Here is an 18281-nt window from a genome sequence, read left to right as displayed (position 1 = left end):
CTTTCTACATGAATGTAATATGTAAGAAAGAGACGGTAAGTTTGGTTTCAGTCTATTACACTTGCGCTATTGGAGTATTGTGGTGTTTTCTTTCGTAAATCACGATCACGTGCAATTGATTGAAAACTGAAAGGCATATAAAGGAAATTTTGAGAACGTAAACTGTAGGGGAGCAAATTCCCTGAGAGCAGATGTCCACTAGTGGTAGTGTAACAGACTGCGCCTAAGGTTACCATCTCTGATATTATTGCATGTACCAAAACTATATTCACTTTGTGCTTTATTTTACACTGTGGCTTTAGCACAATGGCATGCGTTTCTCGATTGTTATATTAAACCAAATCCAAGTAATTAAAAATGTTGTACAAATTTTCGTTTTGTTACACTTTTTACAAAAACCGTGTATTGTAAATATGGGCAGGGCATGTAAGTAACACTCTCCTGAGTTTCTAGAGAAAAAAATGGGTTTTCCATTCAAAAAGTCAATTGTTTTAGGACAATTTTTTCATGTTAGGGAAGGTCTAGGATATTTAATCAAATACCGGATATAATGGATATGTCCTGTTTGTCAGAAGACTATTCTTTTAAGAATTTCAAATTTTGAAAAATGTTACAAATCCTGGTAGTTTCATCTACTGTTACAACACAATACAAAATACTGCACAAATTTCGGCGTCTTATCAATATCTTTTCATTTAATTTACAGCAAACCAATAGTGAAGACGAAATTATGAAAAAAGAAAGAGAAATTATCGAGTTGATAGAAAAAGAAGAGAAATCCCGCGATGATTACTCCACTTCTATGAACAACGTTCAAGACACCTTCAACTATTCCAATAATGCTGCTATTAACCAACATTTCACAAAAAATTATCTACCATCATCCCATAACGTAGACTATACCCGCTCATTTAATGACGAAGACTCGGAGGTATGTTTACAATTTAATGATTCTCAGCTAATTTGTACCTTAGGTGTTGAAAGTTGAGCACGAATTACTGCAGCTGGAACGGGAAGAGTTGGAGAGGCGCAGAGATAATATTGCTTTTAGGGAGAATCACTCACAAAAATATTTGCAAAACGGTCGACGTTCGTATGAAAATATTTGTGACTCTACTCATGTGTATCCGCCTTATGATAATTTTAACTACCGAAAGTCATTACCAGATCTCCAACATCAAGATTATCACAATTCGGCTCCAAGCGAACTTTACTTTAAAACTGCACTTAATGTTCAGCTACAAACTCACAAATCAATGCCGGACATCCAACAGTTATATCAAAAGTTGACTCCGGAACACAAAAAATCCAACTCTACTCCTCATAATGACAAGCACTTGATAGTTACCCATCGCAAATCCATGCCCGAACTACAATTTGAGAAAATGGTTCCCATTTTCAATCCACCTCACTTAATCAACCGACAACCAATTATAGCGGGAAAACCATTGAAACTTCCCAACAAGGAGCAAAGAGACAAAGGAAGATACATGATGGTGGAGTCAGAGTCCACCCATTTCCAACACATTAAACCTGGAAGGCCAATCACTAGGCCCGGTATTCACGCCCTAAGCGCTGTGCCTAAATCAAGACCGCTCTCAAACGATAATTGGATTCAACCGAAATGTAATTTGGAAAATAAAAGTAAAAGTTACGATCAGCATTGGTTGTACCAGGTAATTTGACTTGTCAAAATTTATTGTCTACAACGTCTGCTTTCAGGAGGCCGAATTAAGACGATTAGAAGAGCAGCAAAGAAATTCCTCACCAAAACGAATAGGCACACCCAAGAAACATATTCCCGAGCCTATAATTGAAACATTAACGCAACGAGTTCAACATAGGAATGACCGTTACCAACCCATTCGAAGGTAAAGACGATTTTTAACAAATTTGGTTGATTAACTGCGTTTTTTAGACCTAACAATAGTTCAAATGAGTTTGCGCAACATACCTACCTAAATCACCCGCATACAATGGGCCATGCTTCGCCTTTATCATATCCCCCACCTGCTACCTTGGAAGATTCTCAAGGCGTTATGCTTAGTGTGAGCGGAAAGAAAAAATGTTCTTATTGTAATAACGAATTAGGTAATTATTATTCTTTTCAATAAGCCCTAACGTATGTGGCCGCCAAGAAGTTACACTGTATGATATACTTCCCTTCTCAGAGAGCTCTAGACTCGGAGCCCTTTTATAAAGCAGAGACTAGGGAGTTTTGGAAAGTACCTCCCCTTCGTCTCTTCGTCTGAAAAATCTGCTCCAAAGACCTTCTTCCTGCAATGCACTGTAACACTATGTGAAATGGAATGTCTGAAGTAGATTGGAGCTTATTTACTCTGAGATAACTGGGAAATATCTAAGCTAAAATTTAAGAAAAGAACACACCTGCAAATTTCGCCAAAATTAAATTAAACAATCAGTTCCCCGCGTCCGTCTGTGACGTGACCTACCTTTTTCAAAAATATTAATGTTGTGATGCAAGAGCAGAATCACAGTATTTAAAATGTATACAAATTTCCTTTTTAGGACGAGGAGCCGCAATGATAATTGAAAGCCTATGTCTATTTTATCATATGGAATGCTTTAAATGTTGCGTATGTCATACTCAACTCGGCGACGGACTGATGGGCACCGATGTGAGAGTTCGGAATCAAAAGCTTCATTGTCACAATTGTTACTCTAGCGACGATGGTGTAAAGTTTAGTTGTGTTTAGATTTATATTGATGTACAGATAAACTTGTAGACTTGCTAGGGTAAGTTTTGTATATTTATACATGTAAAATAGAAGAACAAAGTATTTGTGTATATAGTTGTTAGAAATATGTATAGATTACATACTAGATAGAGATGTGGATATTATTAAATGAAATTAACAACAAATGTATATAAATAGCGTTTTCAAACATATTTCAGCGGATCTTCAGTGCAATGGTAGACAACAAAAATTCCGTTAAAAGCCTATTTTGAATACGCTTAGTTCATTGATACTTACTACTAAACGATATACAAATTAAAAGCCAAATAAGATTTTTATAGTTTATAGAATTTGATACCGTAAGTGTGAGTTGAAAAATGATTATTGTGTTATATTAAAAAGAGAAGTTATTCATACGGAGTGCTTTGTAAAACGCAATATGTTATTTATTTATTAAAGTGTACTTCATTTCACTTAAATTTATATATTTTTGTTAGAATTGGCTTAATACACATATAAAGTGTTGCGTTATTTATTATCGATAATGTTGCTGACTAAAAATTCGAAGTTTCGTCGTTAATAGATTTATGAGAATTCCAAATTGTTGACCAATTTAGATTCAAAAATGCTGTCTTTTAATTATATCCAATGATTCTTTTTAGGATACGTAACTATGTCTTCCATATGTATCTTTTTAAATGGTTACATTTTACTTCTTTCCTCAATTTGTCAAAGTAGGCGCAATGGTTTTCATCTATTTTTTAATTCTACGTTTAATTTCAACTAATTTTGAAATGCAATTATTATAGGCGGTTTTTCTGTTTAAAAAATGGGGCCTGGGCAATTTGGATTCTACAGGTCAATATCGCCAATATGGGTGAAGATCGCTTCGCCACGTCAAAAGTTATAGGGAAAATCGTATTGCAATGAAAAAAAACACAGAAAGTGCTATAACTTTCGATCCACATGTTCGATTTTTATTTTCCTGGCCGATTTGGTTACTACAGGCCAAAATCTAAAAGAGACAAGAACCACTGCTTTACACCTACAGTCAGACGGAATGGGAGAACGCATGAATAGGACAATTTTATTTATTTACTTTTGCCATTTTAAACAATGCTTTAGCCTTTATTTTTGAGTGGGCGGGGTTTTAGCCAAGGCTGCTCTACCAACCCAAGTCCAACCCATTATATATTTACAAATATCCCTACCCGAACCCGGATTCGAACAAGGGATCCTCAGTACTGTAGTCGAGCGTCTACTCAACTGCGCCACACGGGCCGGCCGCACAATAGGGAGGACTTGTCAAAAGTTGTGTCCGACCATCAGCGTAATTGGGATCCAATATCTGCACTTGTTCCTGATGGTAAACCGTTCTGGGGTGCAGGAAACTATAGGACAAAGCCCACCTTCAGTGTTGTTTAGCCGGGAACTCAGGTTGCCATGCGATTTGCAGGTTGGTACGATCCGACCAAGAAGAAACTGTGAGGATTGAGTACGTGGAAAACCTGCGTCGCCATCCGTGATACATTTCGCCATAATATGCAGTGAGCAAGTGATAGAATGAAAGTGCAGTACGACGTGAACGACCAATTTGATGGATATCAACCTGGAGATCTGGTTTGGTTATATTATCCCCAGACGAGACGTGGGCTATCCCCGAAGTTACAAATAGCTTTTAAAGGACCGTATTAGTTGTTGCTATTGTGGAATTTATGGCACGTTGCTCTGGAGCCCAAGGGGTACGCTTTGGTATTGTCCGTCAAGAATCTTAAGATTTATTTGAGGCACCAGTGGAAATTCACTTTGGCTCACTGCGTAGCCAAGGACGTCAAGATATCCAAGGTATTGCCCTTCGACGTCCTGATGTTGGTAAAGCATGCTTCCTACTGGAGCAGAGCCGATTTCTTTATTATCTGGTAACAAAAGACCGGTCTTGTGTTGAACCTGCTTACGAAGATTTTTAGATTGCGCTATAGCACTTGAAACGATCACTACAAATTCTTGGCGTTACCAAGTTGGCAATTGTAAAGATCGGAGGTGACCTTGATAAGTTGGGACTTTCGCATTATGCTGAAGGTGGTATTCGAGGGCATGGGGGTGGAAATATTGGTCTGTTGTTTTTACCCCAGAGGAACCCTGCAACCAATTCGTAAGCAGTATTTGTTTTTCAACTATACGTGTTGACATGGCATCAAAACCAATATACCTAAGAAGTAGGAACAGCGATCGATAAGTCTATCAAAAGCTTCACACTTCAATTTTTCCGTATTTTTCGGTGTTATTATTTTTTGTGTTGTAGTGTATGTGTTTCGGGTTTGTTTTCCATACATTTTAAAGTTGTTCAGTGAGGAGGTGGTCTTGCGCCACCAGCCAATTATGCAGGTTTCGCTGACGTACGTCACATGGACATTTTTACTGTCATAACTCATAGGGAAGTGACACGTATATATGTACACGTGTGGCAGACACTGTTGTTTGTGCTCCATTCTTGATCTCAAACATCTCACATCCCACAAATCATGGGAACAGCTTACGAGCTCTTTGGAACATGTTAAGGAAAGATTAAAATGCTCCTTATGTCCAGAAAATAATCCTCGTACCTATGTCCTTCCTCTAGGAATCCGAACTCACTTCACACGTATACACACGGGAGTCACAATTAATGTAGAGGATTTTCTAAATTTAACATCTAATCATGACGTAAACGCTCAGTTAGATTGTCAAACTCAAAGAAACTTCCAAAACACTTAAACTAATTCCTAAAGGAACAAGGATTTTACTTGCATTTCAACTGTATACAGTGATTGAAAATACCCCTTTATCATGGGAGGAGAGGAATTGTTTCTGTTCGCCTAAAAAGTTTTCAATATTACTGTGCAAAAGAAAGGTACTTATATCTTTTTTGACATCAGATTCCATACCAAAAGTAGGAAAACCTAATTTCAAACAGAAGTCCTTGACAGAACGCGTTGAAAGTAAGATTAGTGACCTAGACATAAGAAGAGTAGTCAAATTGATCAGTTCATCAGATGCTTTGACAATTACTACAACAACTATACATTGGAGGAACTTAAAAAACATCCAAAGCCTTCAAGAGCACTGAACTTTTCAGACATTTCAATACAACTCCTAGTCCCTAATTCCATTTCCGTTCTAAATGCCATCAAATCGATTTGTTAACTCCTCAACACATGAAGGATTTGATCTCAATCTCGTCAGGTGAAGCGGAAAGAAATTTCCTTTCGTCTCTTACAAAATTTTGCATCCTATAGGAGGTAAACTCAGTGAATTAGTTTGCCCTTTACTTTATGGTGCATCAGTTTGTTTATTTGTTTGGGCAGACACCATACAGAATGCAAGATTCCAATTACATGGCACTGGGATGCTGTACTTAAACTAGAACTACATAGAAATTTTATATCTTTATCATTGATTTGATTGATTGATCACCTGAGATCCAGTTATGATTGCAAAGCGGAAGGCACAATAGCTTAGAATTTGTGTGCACTTTGTATAAACAATTAATTAGGTACAGCACACAGGGTACAGCCACTTACTCATTTAAATGGGACACTGATGTTAATCAGCAACACACCTATTAAATTATATAAAATTACTCACTAGCGTTAGAGCTATATATGGTAGAGGGCTGTATTCATGAGCTTGCAGCTTTAGGTTGTAGAGGGTTGATGATGTCATGTGTATTTTTGCGGCGACAAACGGAATTTTTAGGTCATTATGTAGTGATAGGTTGGACACATACCTACCACAGGGTGCATTGACCACACTGTACGGAAGATTTTTAACTGCATTCTTTGTATCCCTACCACGGGGTACAACTTGTCGTGGTGGTAGGGCTTAGTAGTCAAATTTTTCTGTGGCGAAGCTAAGTAGACTTCGTGGCTTTAACATAAAGTATGATCAGATTTCAGTAAATCTGGTTCAAAGGATGCCGTATCATTGACATCATGCTTCATGGAGTAGAAAAATCCGAAAGGGTTCTCGACGATCACTCATTAAACGTAACATAGGAAACTATATACTGCCATGAGTAGCACATCTTTCACATCCCTATGTTGAGTATACGATGGACTTCTGATTCCAGGTTTTTCTGGTAAAAGGTTGATTGTCATTTGCAGATACAGGAGTAGACTATAACTTGTTAAAGAGGTGATACTGATAAGGGAAACTTGATCGACAGAAGTCCTCAGGGTTGTGGGATGCCCCAGGGATTGACTACCCCTGCCCACAATAGGGTTTGGACTCTGAGGGGTTGTAAAAGTACCTTGACGATACCTAGGGAAATGAAAATAGTTTTTAGATGTTATTTTCTTGGGAAATTTTCATGGTTCGCTAAAGCAGCAATTGAAATCCGGATGGATATATAAGTATTAGCATACTTTGTACTACTACCAAAGAGTAGGGTACTCTTTGCTACTACTATTACTGGACTCTTTGTATAATTTTTGTGTTAGATGGTTAATCAATGTGACGTTATGTTAATTAATATTTAATTTAGAGGAGTCCCTCAGGGGTCAATACTGGGTCCTTTATTCTATACTATTTACACGCGACGTTAGCTGCTAAATTAATTAATGGGGATCTTAATGTGCTACTTCTGCTGATCACTGCCATAGTGTTAACGCAGAGAAGTGTGCGGTCATATGTTTCAGGGTAGACGATATACAGTAGCCCGAACAGTGTTAAGTTATGCCACCACAAATCTCTTTTATTCTTGAGGCTGATCTTTGGTATAAGAAGGGGAGCACCTATCACTCATAAACGTAAAGAGATCTGATGGTTGGATATTAAGGGAGAACGGCGTAAATGAAGGTCACTATGCCTTCATGTAGGGAATGCAGTCCCGGTATTTGCGTGCCTCAAAAATCATAGTACATTTTTAATGAAAAAAGTTTAACATTTATTTTAAAAATAACTTCTCCGTTATGCGTTTCATTAACAAAGTAAACAGAGTCGTCCCCTTGGTCGACAAATTGCTCAGTCCCGCTCCATTTATGTACGGGACTAAACCCGCAAAAATGCTGCGGGATCCCGGTATTGCATTACCTTCATCATAAAATTATTAGAATCCCTCCTCTCACCTCCGCGTCCGGAGTCAATTTGCCGATTTTTCTTTTCGTTACATTTTACCAGCGCTGTTCACCTGTTTCTCATTCTGTGTCATCAAGGTCCTCGTTAATTTTGTCGTCCTCCATATTTTCTACATTATGATAATTCTTTGGCGGGGTAAGGTGTTTGAGGAATACTAGGCAGCAATGTTTTCTGCGAATTGATTGTTGGAGGTGTCGTTTGTTACAAGTGTAACATTTGAAAAGGGTTGGTATGTCATTTGTTGTAATGGTTGCTATTAAGTTGTTGGATAGTTTGTTGTGACGGTTGTTGCAATATGTGATATTGGTTTATGTTGTTATACACTTCCAGGTATGGGTTGTGAATGTGGAAACGTAGTCTATCACTAGGTTTTTGTTTTTAAACGGAAAAAGTTTTTATCATTCATCACAGGCACCAGTTTAATTTTACAAATTTGATTTAGCTAATGAATTATATCAGTACATAATATACATCTAAAAATTACGTCAATTGGTGGTGTATGTTACGCTTATATGATTGTGGACATAATTTTATAAAAGACATATAAGGGTGCTATCGGGTAGATGACTTATTGTAGTGTCCGGCAAATTTGGGGCTCTGTAGCGAAACTGATCATCATCAATCAATCAGCTCTTAGGAGTAACCGAAGAATGGCGCAGGGAACATTCCTTATTGTCCATTAACCCGACAAAAATACAGCTATCTAGAGGAAAAGATCTGCTCCAGTATATTTCTGCACAGGCATTCGATGGAGTCTGGCATGAAAAGGTAACAAAATCCTGTCTAAACAACACAGCCAACTACTGAACTCCTTCATTGCAGAGTAAAACACGATGCCAGCTCAGATACAAAAGGAATATCGGGTAGAGTTCCACAAGGAAGTTAAACGAATGACATACTAGACATAGAAGAAACTACCATTGCAACCTTTGCTGACAACCCTGCCATCATAGCAGTAGGAAACACCACAAACAAATTACAAGCTGCCACAGATAAGGTAAATTCAAAATCAATGCTCGTTAATTACACTGATAGAAAAATTAATTATTTACCTATCGTGGTGAATCAGGAAACGATACCCAATGAAAAACATGCAAAATATCTAGGAATGATTCACAATGCAAAAAAGAGCATGTCAAAAAGAAAAAGTTGAACCAACTAGTTACAAGTTCTTGACAATAATCAAGTACGGTGGTTAAACAGATTGAAACCGTTCACACTACGACCTATTGGCCCATATGAATAAAAGGAGCATATGCTTATGCTCGCAAAATTCAAAGAAACACTGGGCTGCTCACCAACGCGGTTTAAGTCGCCCAGTGTGAAGAGGCTCTTACGAGTATTTACTTTGAATTTTTCAAGTATAAGCATATGCTCCCTTTTATTCATATGGGCCATTGTATTGTCTGGACGATCAACTGATAGTGCTCCAAGGTAAATTTTTATAGATAATATAAGGGAGTTTGTTAATATTTATTTTTCTAGGCGATCTATGTCAACTTCAAGCCTTAGCGTCTATTGGATGAAAACATTAACCTAACGATGGTATAAGATGTAATTGTGACCATGGGTCGTAGTGAATTATTTGAATATGAAGATGTCCGTGTGTATGAAGGTATGTGTTGTGCATGGTCATTAATCTTAAATAGTACCGATGTCCTAACTATCTTCTCGCACACCGATTATCGAAGGGTTTTCAACAATAAAAGTATGGTATTATACTGTTTTTAAAAATTTATTGGTATCTGACAAATATTTCACAGATACAACAGAAAACAAGTAGAGCTGATAGCAGTTTATTTTAATACATATTCATACATTTATATATAGCACATCCAAAGTGAGTGTCAACGGTAAACAAGGGGGAACGCGATATGGCTCATGCAGCAGTGTGCAAACAAATTTTGTGGGCTAAGGTATAGATGTTGTTTTAACGTATAAAGAGGTATATGTATGAATTTAGTGATTATTTTAACAATGGATGAATAAAAAATAAAAAAATAGAACTAAACAGCTTAAAAATTTAAATGTATAACAAGATAAAAGAGCTTAAATTACTGAATCAAAATAAATTATAAATACTAACGTGAAAAATGAACAAAACTATTTTACACATTTGACATCAAATCACACATTTTTTTCGAGCTGAATCAAATGGCAGACAATGGTCTAAAAGTAAGTAACTAAAAAATTTTACTGAAATACTTTTGCGAAATATTAAATAAATATACTTTTTTTATTTCACTAAAGTTACTGAAATATCAAAAGTTTCAGATGTGAAACTTGAACTTCCAAAGAAATTTCACAACCAAGTTCCACAAATACGTTAACTTACATGAAATTTCAATTTTAACGATTATTTTTGTTTAAAAATGGACGCCACACTTTTAATTATCACCCCCCTCTTGTTGCTCGTCCGCTTCACCCTGCAAAGAGAAACACTATTGACACCTGCGAATCTTTAAACTAAATACATACCTGTGTGTCGCTCGTCCATAATGTGAGATTGTCTCGTAAGAGCTGCATTATAAGAGTACTGTCTTTATATGAATCTTCATTTAAGGTGTCCAACTCCGCGATCGCATCGTCGAACGCCTAAAGAAGATAAACAAAATCACACACCGAGCAAACGAGCGTCGGGAATACGGTATTAAGAAGTTAGTAAGACAGGCAGAATTACATGTGGCACGAACTAATTTGTTAAAGCAACTTCGTGTTAATCTCATCTCAATACAAGAAACACATTCATAACCTGTTTGGCAAGATGGCAGGCTCTCGCTGGCGAATTAATAATTTCGTAATAAAATACCGAGAAATTTAACGCAAGGCCAAGCCGTATCGGATGTGTGGACTGCATTTTGGACTTTGCTATATCGAACGCTTCTTGGTACGCCTTTTGCGAGTCTTCTACCACCGCTACAGAACAATAAAACAATCAACAAACAGAGTTGGGAGTAACTGTAACTATTACATACTTAAGATACTAAAAATCAACTGATCTTAAATAACAAATTCTTCCACAGAAATGCAAGCTACCCCTCCACATCGTTTGGCTTTTACCCTGAAGTCACAACGCATTTTTTGTGAGTGTTGTTTTGATCTTTACTTATTTTGTATAGTGCATGAATTTGGGGGTTAAATTACATTTTAAAATACAGTTTCCCATTTCACTTTGGTAATGGTATTTATCGAAATTTTGAAAATACGTTAATAAATGTGGGAAAGTAACAAATTCTAAAGATGCTATAGTTATTCTTCCCATCTCTGTCAAAAAACGTTTGCTTTTTTGAAAATAAAATTGGTCCACATGTAATTCTGCTTCTAAAATGAACTGAATGGACATTAACCTGTTTCGCTAACTGACACGCCTTATCTGGAGAATTTAGTATCTCATAATAGAAAACGGAAAAGTTGAGTGCCAGACCCAACCTGATTGGATGTGTAGGAGTCATCTTTGCTTTTGAAATTTCGAAAGCGTCTTGATACGCTTTTTGTGAGTCTTCTACCACGGCTGAAAGTCATGTGAACCATGCAGTAAAAGTCATACAAAGAAAACCTTATGAAAGGTAGTAAAGGAGATACTTACTATTTCTAGTGTCCCCTGTGGCGACTTCGGCTAAATACCTGTAATAATCTCCTTTCATCTTAAGGTAAAAGACTTTTGATTCGGCGTTACTCGCTTTGGGAATCAGGTATTTGTCCAGTAAAGCCTAGAAAGTGTACGTAGAGGTCGATGTAGAAAACTTAAAGTCGTAGACTTACGAGAACATCGTAACATATTTCCCTTAGCTCTTTTTCGACTTTTTCCCTGTATTCCTTAGCCATTTGTTGTTTGCGCTCGGACCCTTCAGTCTTTTGTTCAATTGAGGAAATTACTCTCCATGACGATCTCCTAGCACCTACTACGTTCTTGTATGCGACAGACAGGAGATTGCGTTCTTCGTTACTTAGTTCGACGCCGGTCTCTGTGACTGACTTCATGGCAGAAGCCATGTCATCGTAACGTTCTGCCTGTTCTGCTAGTTTTGCCCTTTGGACTAATTCTTCTTTATCGACTTGGGACATTGTGAATATCTATTATCTATCCTGCGACAAAAAGAAAGTCAAAATCAGATAACTTTTATGAGCGTTTGTACAAAAAACACATTTCGCGCAAAGAAGTGCCCTTCCATGATTTAATATAGTGCCTTCTTTTCGCATCAAATTACGAATTTCCACGTTAAAAGAAAAATTAACATACAAGTCGCGGTATTACACAACATCCACCATTTAAAGCCGTACAGGATTTCGAAACGTTCCCACCATACAAAAACGAAGAACATTACATAAAAAAAAATCCCGAACGCGACCACGTTATAATCAGCAACAGTAAAACGCCGTTTGAAAGTCCAAAATATTTTCAATTTACTGTCAATTGATTACTTAATATGACCTCGATAGATAAGATATACAAATTTATCAATATTAAATGGTATTTGCCATCTGCCTGACTGAATTTGATCGAGAGGAATAAATAAGTTGATTCGTGTCCAGTTTTGTAAATCAATAAAAACAATTTGAATAAAATTCCCATCCGTCACAATTCCCACATAATTCGTTTCATTTGTATGGACCAGATCTCATTGTCATTAAACAGAAACGGAGGAAGTGGGATAAATTGTTACATTGTTAATTGACAAGAGCATCCCATACATTTCAGGCGCGTAAATCTTATTTAAAGATGGCACTTATTTTCGACTGAAGTTTCGCCAATTAACGCAACCAAGTGGGATGTTTAATTAACAAACAAAAAACAATTCTAATTATCAAAAAAGGACCTCCGTATTTTTCCGCCGCGAAATAATTTGATACGAAACTGTTTACGCAATATATCCACTTTGTTGAAAAATGATTGACCATTACTAATAAATTACTGAAAAAGGCAATTGGGACTTACATAACGCTAAGAATGTGAACCAAAATTTTTGGTGAAATAGAGAAATTAGCACTTATAAAAATATATGTTAAAGGCGGATTTATTATTAGCGCAGGGCAGGCTTAGAATAAACTTTCATTTAAAAAAAAAAGACTACTAGATGCCAGGTTGGTTCCGTCTTTGTAGCAGAAGTGGATACGATAAATATCTCCGCGACCACGTCACATACTTTCATGGTAAATAGTTATTGTATGAGTGTACATAATCATTAATATGGAAAGAAGCAACCATAAATGTTGCTATAAAAAGCAGTTTCCATATTCAAAGTTCAACAACATTTGGTAGCACTCCAAAGCAAAACGATCTCATTTTTAACAATTAAAATAGAGCGACGTATTTTGCAACTTTCCATTAAATTATATTAGAATCTATTGAGACGAACACCTTGATTTTGAATAACAAGTACAACACCCACCGGTGTCCACAAAACAATAATGATTGCATCATCCACCTTATGCAGATCTGAAGTCATATATTTTGGGATCAATTTATTTTCCATGGGAAACTTTTTTGTTTCTAAAAATACCTATCGGAAATATTCTTATTCTTCTGCTTCACTACAGATTTCTGGGACAAATTAAACCTCCTAGGGACTGTGTACCTCTTACCACATTCATGTTCTCTTTCATTTTTAAGCGGGCGATGTTTTACAACCGTTCAAGGTTTTGAGATTATGCTAAGTACTCCCTGTTGAGAACACACTGCGACTTGACTGAATGAATCAAATGTGCGTTAGAGCAGAAAAACGCCATGAAATATTAAATGTGAGCGTAAGCTCAGTCCCTTATTCTAGCTACCTCTCTCACAGCCTCACCACCTCCTTTAGGGAGACGTTCAAATTAGAAAACCTTAGAGAATTCAATAGGTGCGTTCGATTTTTCGTTTCGGGAATATAGCAGAAGGGCGGAACAGGTCGCGTGATCAATGGAGCAACTGTACAATAAGCGAACGGCATGAAGTAGATGGAGCCTTAATCTCTAAATTTTGTACATCTTAACCTCAAACGTGTACAACAGTAATAGGGAACAAAAAAAGTTTTTTGTTGCATAAGGTGCAACAGTAAACGCACGCTTTCGAGCAAGAGTGTGACCAGAAGGTGGAAAAAAATCTGGTTTTAAAAAGTTAGGGGTTCCAATAACGGAAACCAAACAAACGTGAATTCCACTAGCAGTAAATATGGAAGTGCGTCTTTCTTTTGCACTTGGATTTGCTATGGTTTAGAACTGAAGGCAGAACACGATTACCGACTAGAAATACATAAGAGGTAGTTTCTAAGAAGCCAAGAGATGTTCTTCCGTTTCAAAGAAAATCCAGCAACCATCAAAACAGCAGATATTTTCGCTACATCCTCAGGTTTATGAAAACAACTGTTTGGAAGCAATCACTGATTTGTTTTTGACGAGTCCGAGCATGCAAAACGTGAAATAATTTGGCATCCAGATTTCAATGGATCTATATAGAGACCTCTTCCCTTTGCAAATTCAAAATTTCAGACAGACTTCTTGGTTCTTTAATCTCGACTCTTTCAGTACATTTCAACTGAAAGGAAATGGTGCGAAGAGAATATTTTTCGCTGCAGGCGAATTTCCGCAGCAAGAAAACAACATATCAAAAATTCAGTTACACTGTCTTGCCGACAGAGAACTATGAAAACAAGAAACTACGTACATCTTTATTATTTGACAAAAGAAAACACACAGGAGAAATTTCAGACCAGCTTCTCGGTTATATTGGCGCTTCAGTCTTGATTCTTCGAATGTATGCTACTAAAGGGCACTGGTATGTAGAAAATATTCTTTGCTTGAGGATAAAGATCAAAACAGTGTCATTCGTTAGCATCTTGTAGTCTACAGTCTACAAGAGAACTTTAAAAACAGAAACTTGTAAATTTTTGCCATTTGGCAATGTCTGCGGATGAAAACACATCGACAAATTTCAGACCAGCTTCTCAGTTACACTTCAGTCTTGATTCTCCGGGTGTATGTGACCGGAAGGTACCGGCATGCAGAAAGTTTTTTGCTTCTAATGCGACAAGGACAAGGCAGATTGAAATAGTTTCTTGTAGCAGTCATTTATCACGTTGTAGAGTCTAAAAGAGAACTTTGAAAATATGAAATTGTAAATGTCATTTGACAAATGAAAACGTCCATAAGTTTCAGACCAGCTTCTCGGTTTTCAGTCTTGATTCGAATGAAAGAACTGCCACAAAGAACATATTTTTTGCTTCTAATGAAGTAAATGTCTGCGACTAGGATCAGATTAGAAGATCAAAACAGTTTCAATTTGTAGCCATCATTCGTAATTAACATCTTGTCGAGTATACAGGAGAACTTTGAAAACATCAAGTCAGAAATATATGAAAAGAAAGAATGTGATTGGATTCTTCCATTTTCAAATTGAAGTAGAAAATTAAGAAAATTTCAGACGGGCTCTTGATTTGTTCTTGAACTGTAAAGTACTCGCTCCACAAAACAGATCAGATATAAAACGTTTCTGAAGAATCTGAAAGAGAACTATGAGAATTGGAAAATGTAACTATAACTCGTGTGTTGACTGCGCGGTTACTTCGATTTCGGATTGTTTGTTTGATCCCAAATGTCTAATTAATTAGCAAAAAGAATTAAATAGAGCAAACAAGTTAAAAAATGCCTTGTTATAATGAAAGAAATGTATCAGTCATAATGACGCATTTAGAAATCGGGCTATACAATAAAATGTATCACGTACTCATTTTATGGATTTAATGTATTGCTTTTCTGGGTCTTGCGATGGGCGGCATAATCGACCTTGAGATTCAGACGTGACTTACAGTTGCACGGACTGAAGAGATCTGATCAAATAGGCTGATCGACAGATTTGATATTTAATTAAGCAATTATAACCTCCTCCCGTGTAACAGTTTTTCGAACGAATTAACGGTTTAGTACCGGTTTAGTGAAACTTCTGGCTCATTTTACGAAATACCAATTCGTCATCCGCACATAATTTCTACGTGATCGATCTATATGGATGTACGCGAGCCGAAAGAATTTCAAACTTTCGCTTAACCTTGCGATTAGTAGGCGTAGTATCAAAAATTGACACATTTCTCAATTAATCGTCGGATGCGAGAGACTATATTGATTTTGTTCAAAATTTGGCCCGCTTCCAAAGGTGCAAAACTACAAATAAAAAGTACATTGATTTGCAATCTAAAATTGTCAGGGGGGGGATTGATGCGACTGCAGTTGTAATGATAGTTTGTGTAAATTATCGAATTTGCACATCCTAACTGACGTCTATCTACACTAAATAATAATCAAATAAAGGAGACGAAATGCCAAACACCGAGAGGCACGCTTTGTAAATTTCAAAATCAATTTCGTCAACAAAAAAGGCAAAATCAATTCATGCGACATAAAAAAATCGTTCAGATTTCCTTATCAGATTAATTTATCGTTTTGGAGATAGCTTCTGTACCCCAGTTACAGTTAAGAAAATAAAAACGAAAAGTATTTATCCGCATTGCGTTTTTTCCGTAACCGTTTAGTAACGTAAATTCGAAAAAATTGAGGGTTAAAAAAATAGGACTTACCGATAAAATAAAAATATCACCTAACGAGACTGCTGGGATGTTGTTCTAAAAATAATGTGCCCTTCAAAAGATAAGGGAGAAACGTTCGGTATTTCCACCCCCTTGTATTGATAAATGAGAAAACCGGGCGAGTAGAATGTACTAAACTCAACCGAGGACTACCGGTCTAAGCATGACAATATGGCGTCTGCCACACCTTTTAATGCGACGCAAATCACAATATTTCGATATTATCAGGCCGTTAGGGGATGAAGGTGTGAAAATCAAACTCTACTCCGGTGGTATACAGTTGAAAATCGAAATATTAATCCGTACGAGAAAAATTAGTATGGCGGCAATGATGCGTCACACAGAAGGGGTGATGGCAGCCGATTACTAAACACGAGCGTGAAACATTACTTTGGTATTTAATAATTATCGTACACTATTCGGACAAAGGCACTAATTGTAACGAAAAAAATGATCTCGGTTAATTAATTTATAGAATTTGTGCCACCCGATATATCGAAGAAACCGTTGAAGGTCAAGCATTTCGAGCACAAAACCACGCTACCAATTTTCGCTTTGCGGTTTAGGACAAATATGCAATATTTTTAATAAAATAGTGGTACTTACAGTTACTTATAAAAATGTTTATTCAAATCAGTCGACGCCAATATACTATTAGTCTAGTCTTATAAAACACCGTACACGACTAGAGATAACGACTATACTAACGTAAGGAGCAAAGGCTAGCTAACGAGTAACGACAGCGCAGCGACGGATCAATGTGGGGTTCACAAACGATAACGCAGGGACATCCAGCGCACTGAAGTTAGAAATGTTACTAGGCCAAATTTAGACGAAAATCGAACCAAAATGCACAAATTCCGTACAGACAACTAATTCAGGCAAAGCTAAACGTACAATCTTAGAATAAAACGGCAATACTTACGTCGAAATGTACGCGATACAGCTCGGAAATGTAAAAAAGATCCGGTTAGAAACACACCACGAGCGAGACGACTACAACACGCGTGATTGCGCAAAAGAGAGACGGACGAATTCTGCCAACCGCACCAAACTCCCTAAACTAATAAAACTAAAATTCAAATAACCGAAATACCAGTGAACAAAAATAGAACGCGATTTGCCACCTCAAAATTTACTCTCCCGACACTTTCCCCCCAACAATTCCAATACCCTAAACTTGTTACCTACTAAATCTACCAAACGCTCATATTCCTAAAAAATACCAACATACGGTCATGAACTTAGCGAGACCTACACTCATCGCGTCCATTCTGTCATTCCTATTAATAAACGATACCGTTCGCGGAAAGATAATTTTCTTTGACCATTGCGTCCTAATTAAGATATTTCCAAAATGTAGTCGCCGTCCTTATCTAAAGCGAGCGCAAATAAGCGAGACTGTTACGTAAATGCAGGGCACGATAAGGCTGGGCAGGTGAATGCAAAATTTAAAAGAAAATTCCACGACCGAAATTATATAGTTAATTCTGCCTCGGAAAGTTGTACTATTTGTTTATTCATTTAGGCGGGAAAGCTTAAGGTTGTGAAGCTAGCCACATTACTCTAGCAATATCCACCATTTGGTCAATAATTATTGGTCACTGGAAGCGACTAACCAGATCATGTGCAAGACATCGCCCCCCCCCCCCCTTGCACTGCAAAAGTAATTCTCATTTATGTTTGTATTTGATATTTGGTATGCAACCAAACAGCCAGGGATGAGCCTTCGTGGTGCCCACCTTACGTATGGGCATTATATTTATTTACATAAATGTGTCCCAATTTGTTTATTATTTCTATAGGTTTTTGTGTACAAACAGATCAATCAAATACAGAGGGGATCGTACCAGAGAGGTGGCCCGCGAAATTTTGAAGAATTTTACGTTTTTTCTCTCTCACCCACAAT

The 18281-nt window shown here is 37.0% G+C and overlaps 2 protein-coding genes across 10 annotated transcripts in view; one reads left to right on the top strand and one right to left on the bottom strand.

Moving 5' to 3' along the window:
* Positions 1 to 3137, top strand: part of LOC116173179 — a 41678-nt gene extending 38541 nt beyond the window's left edge. For 5 of the 6 annotated variants that reach the window (XM_031490499.1, XM_031490496.1, XM_031490498.1 and 2 more), the window contains 5 exons: positions 707 to 931; positions 975 to 1676; positions 1723 to 1871; positions 1919 to 2091; positions 2530 to 3137. In XM_031490499.1, the coding sequence (XP_031346359.1) occupies positions 707 to 931; positions 975 to 1676; positions 1723 to 1871; positions 1919 to 2091; positions 2530 to 2717 (1437 nt within the window). In that variant the 3' untranslated portion in view covers positions 2718 to 3137. The remainder of the gene's footprint in view (positions 1 to 706; positions 932 to 974; positions 1677 to 1722; positions 1872 to 1918; positions 2092 to 2529) is intronic. The other variant, XM_031490501.1, reaches the window with a different exon arrangement.
* A 6393-nt stretch (positions 3138 to 9530) lies between these two features.
* Positions 9531 to 17449, bottom strand: LOC116173184 (14-3-3 protein zeta). Of its 4 annotated transcripts, none has more exons than XM_031490509.1 (6): positions 16979 to 17147; positions 11577 to 11900; positions 11401 to 11524; positions 10567 to 10730; positions 10293 to 10409; positions 9531 to 10240 (listed from the first exon to the last, which is right to left on the bottom strand). In XM_031490509.1, exons 2-6 carry the CDS (start codon positions 11877 to 11879, stop codon positions 10202 to 10204), a joined length of 747 nt encoding a protein of 248 aa, XP_031346369.1. In that variant the 5' UTR covers positions 11880 to 11900; positions 16979 to 17147; the 3' UTR covers positions 9531 to 10201. The 4 variants fall into 4 exon arrangements, with proteins under 4 accessions (XP_031346369.1, XP_031346367.1, XP_031346366.1 ...); XM_031490507.1 differs by lacking the exons at positions 10567 to 10730; positions 16979 to 17147 and adding exons at positions 11162 to 11325; positions 17298 to 17449 and having other exon boundaries at positions 9537 to 10240; XM_031490506.1 differs by lacking the exon at positions 10567 to 10730 and adding an exon at positions 11162 to 11325 and having other exon boundaries at positions 9537 to 10240; positions 16979 to 17137.
* Between the last annotated feature and the right edge of the window lie 832 nt (positions 17450 to 18281).

The sequence above is a fragment of the Photinus pyralis genome, unplaced genomic scaffold (assembly GCF_008802855.1).
Source record: "Photinus pyralis isolate 1611_PpyrPB1 unplaced genomic scaffold, Ppyr1.3 Ppyr1.4_LG6, whole genome shotgun sequence".
Classification (NCBI taxonomy): Eukaryota; Metazoa; Arthropoda; class Insecta; order Coleoptera; family Lampyridae; genus Photinus; species Photinus pyralis.
This window is presented reverse-complemented; position numbering and strand designations above follow the sequence as displayed.

Bases quoted from the DNA above. Each gene is read 5' to 3' on its own strand.
- LOC116173184 (XM_031490507.1), bottom strand. From the start codon at position 11,879: ATGTCCCAAGTCGATAAAGAAGAATTAGTCCAAAGGGCAAAACTAGCA. The intron at 11,326-11,400 runs GTAAGTATCTCC...CATGACTTTCAG, and splicing joins CACAGGGGACACTAGAAATA to CCGTGGTAGAAGACTCACAA. The intron at 10,241-10,292 runs GTATGTATTTAG...TTCTCTTTGCAG, and splicing joins TATGGACGAGCGACACACAG to GGTGAAGCGGACGAGCAACA.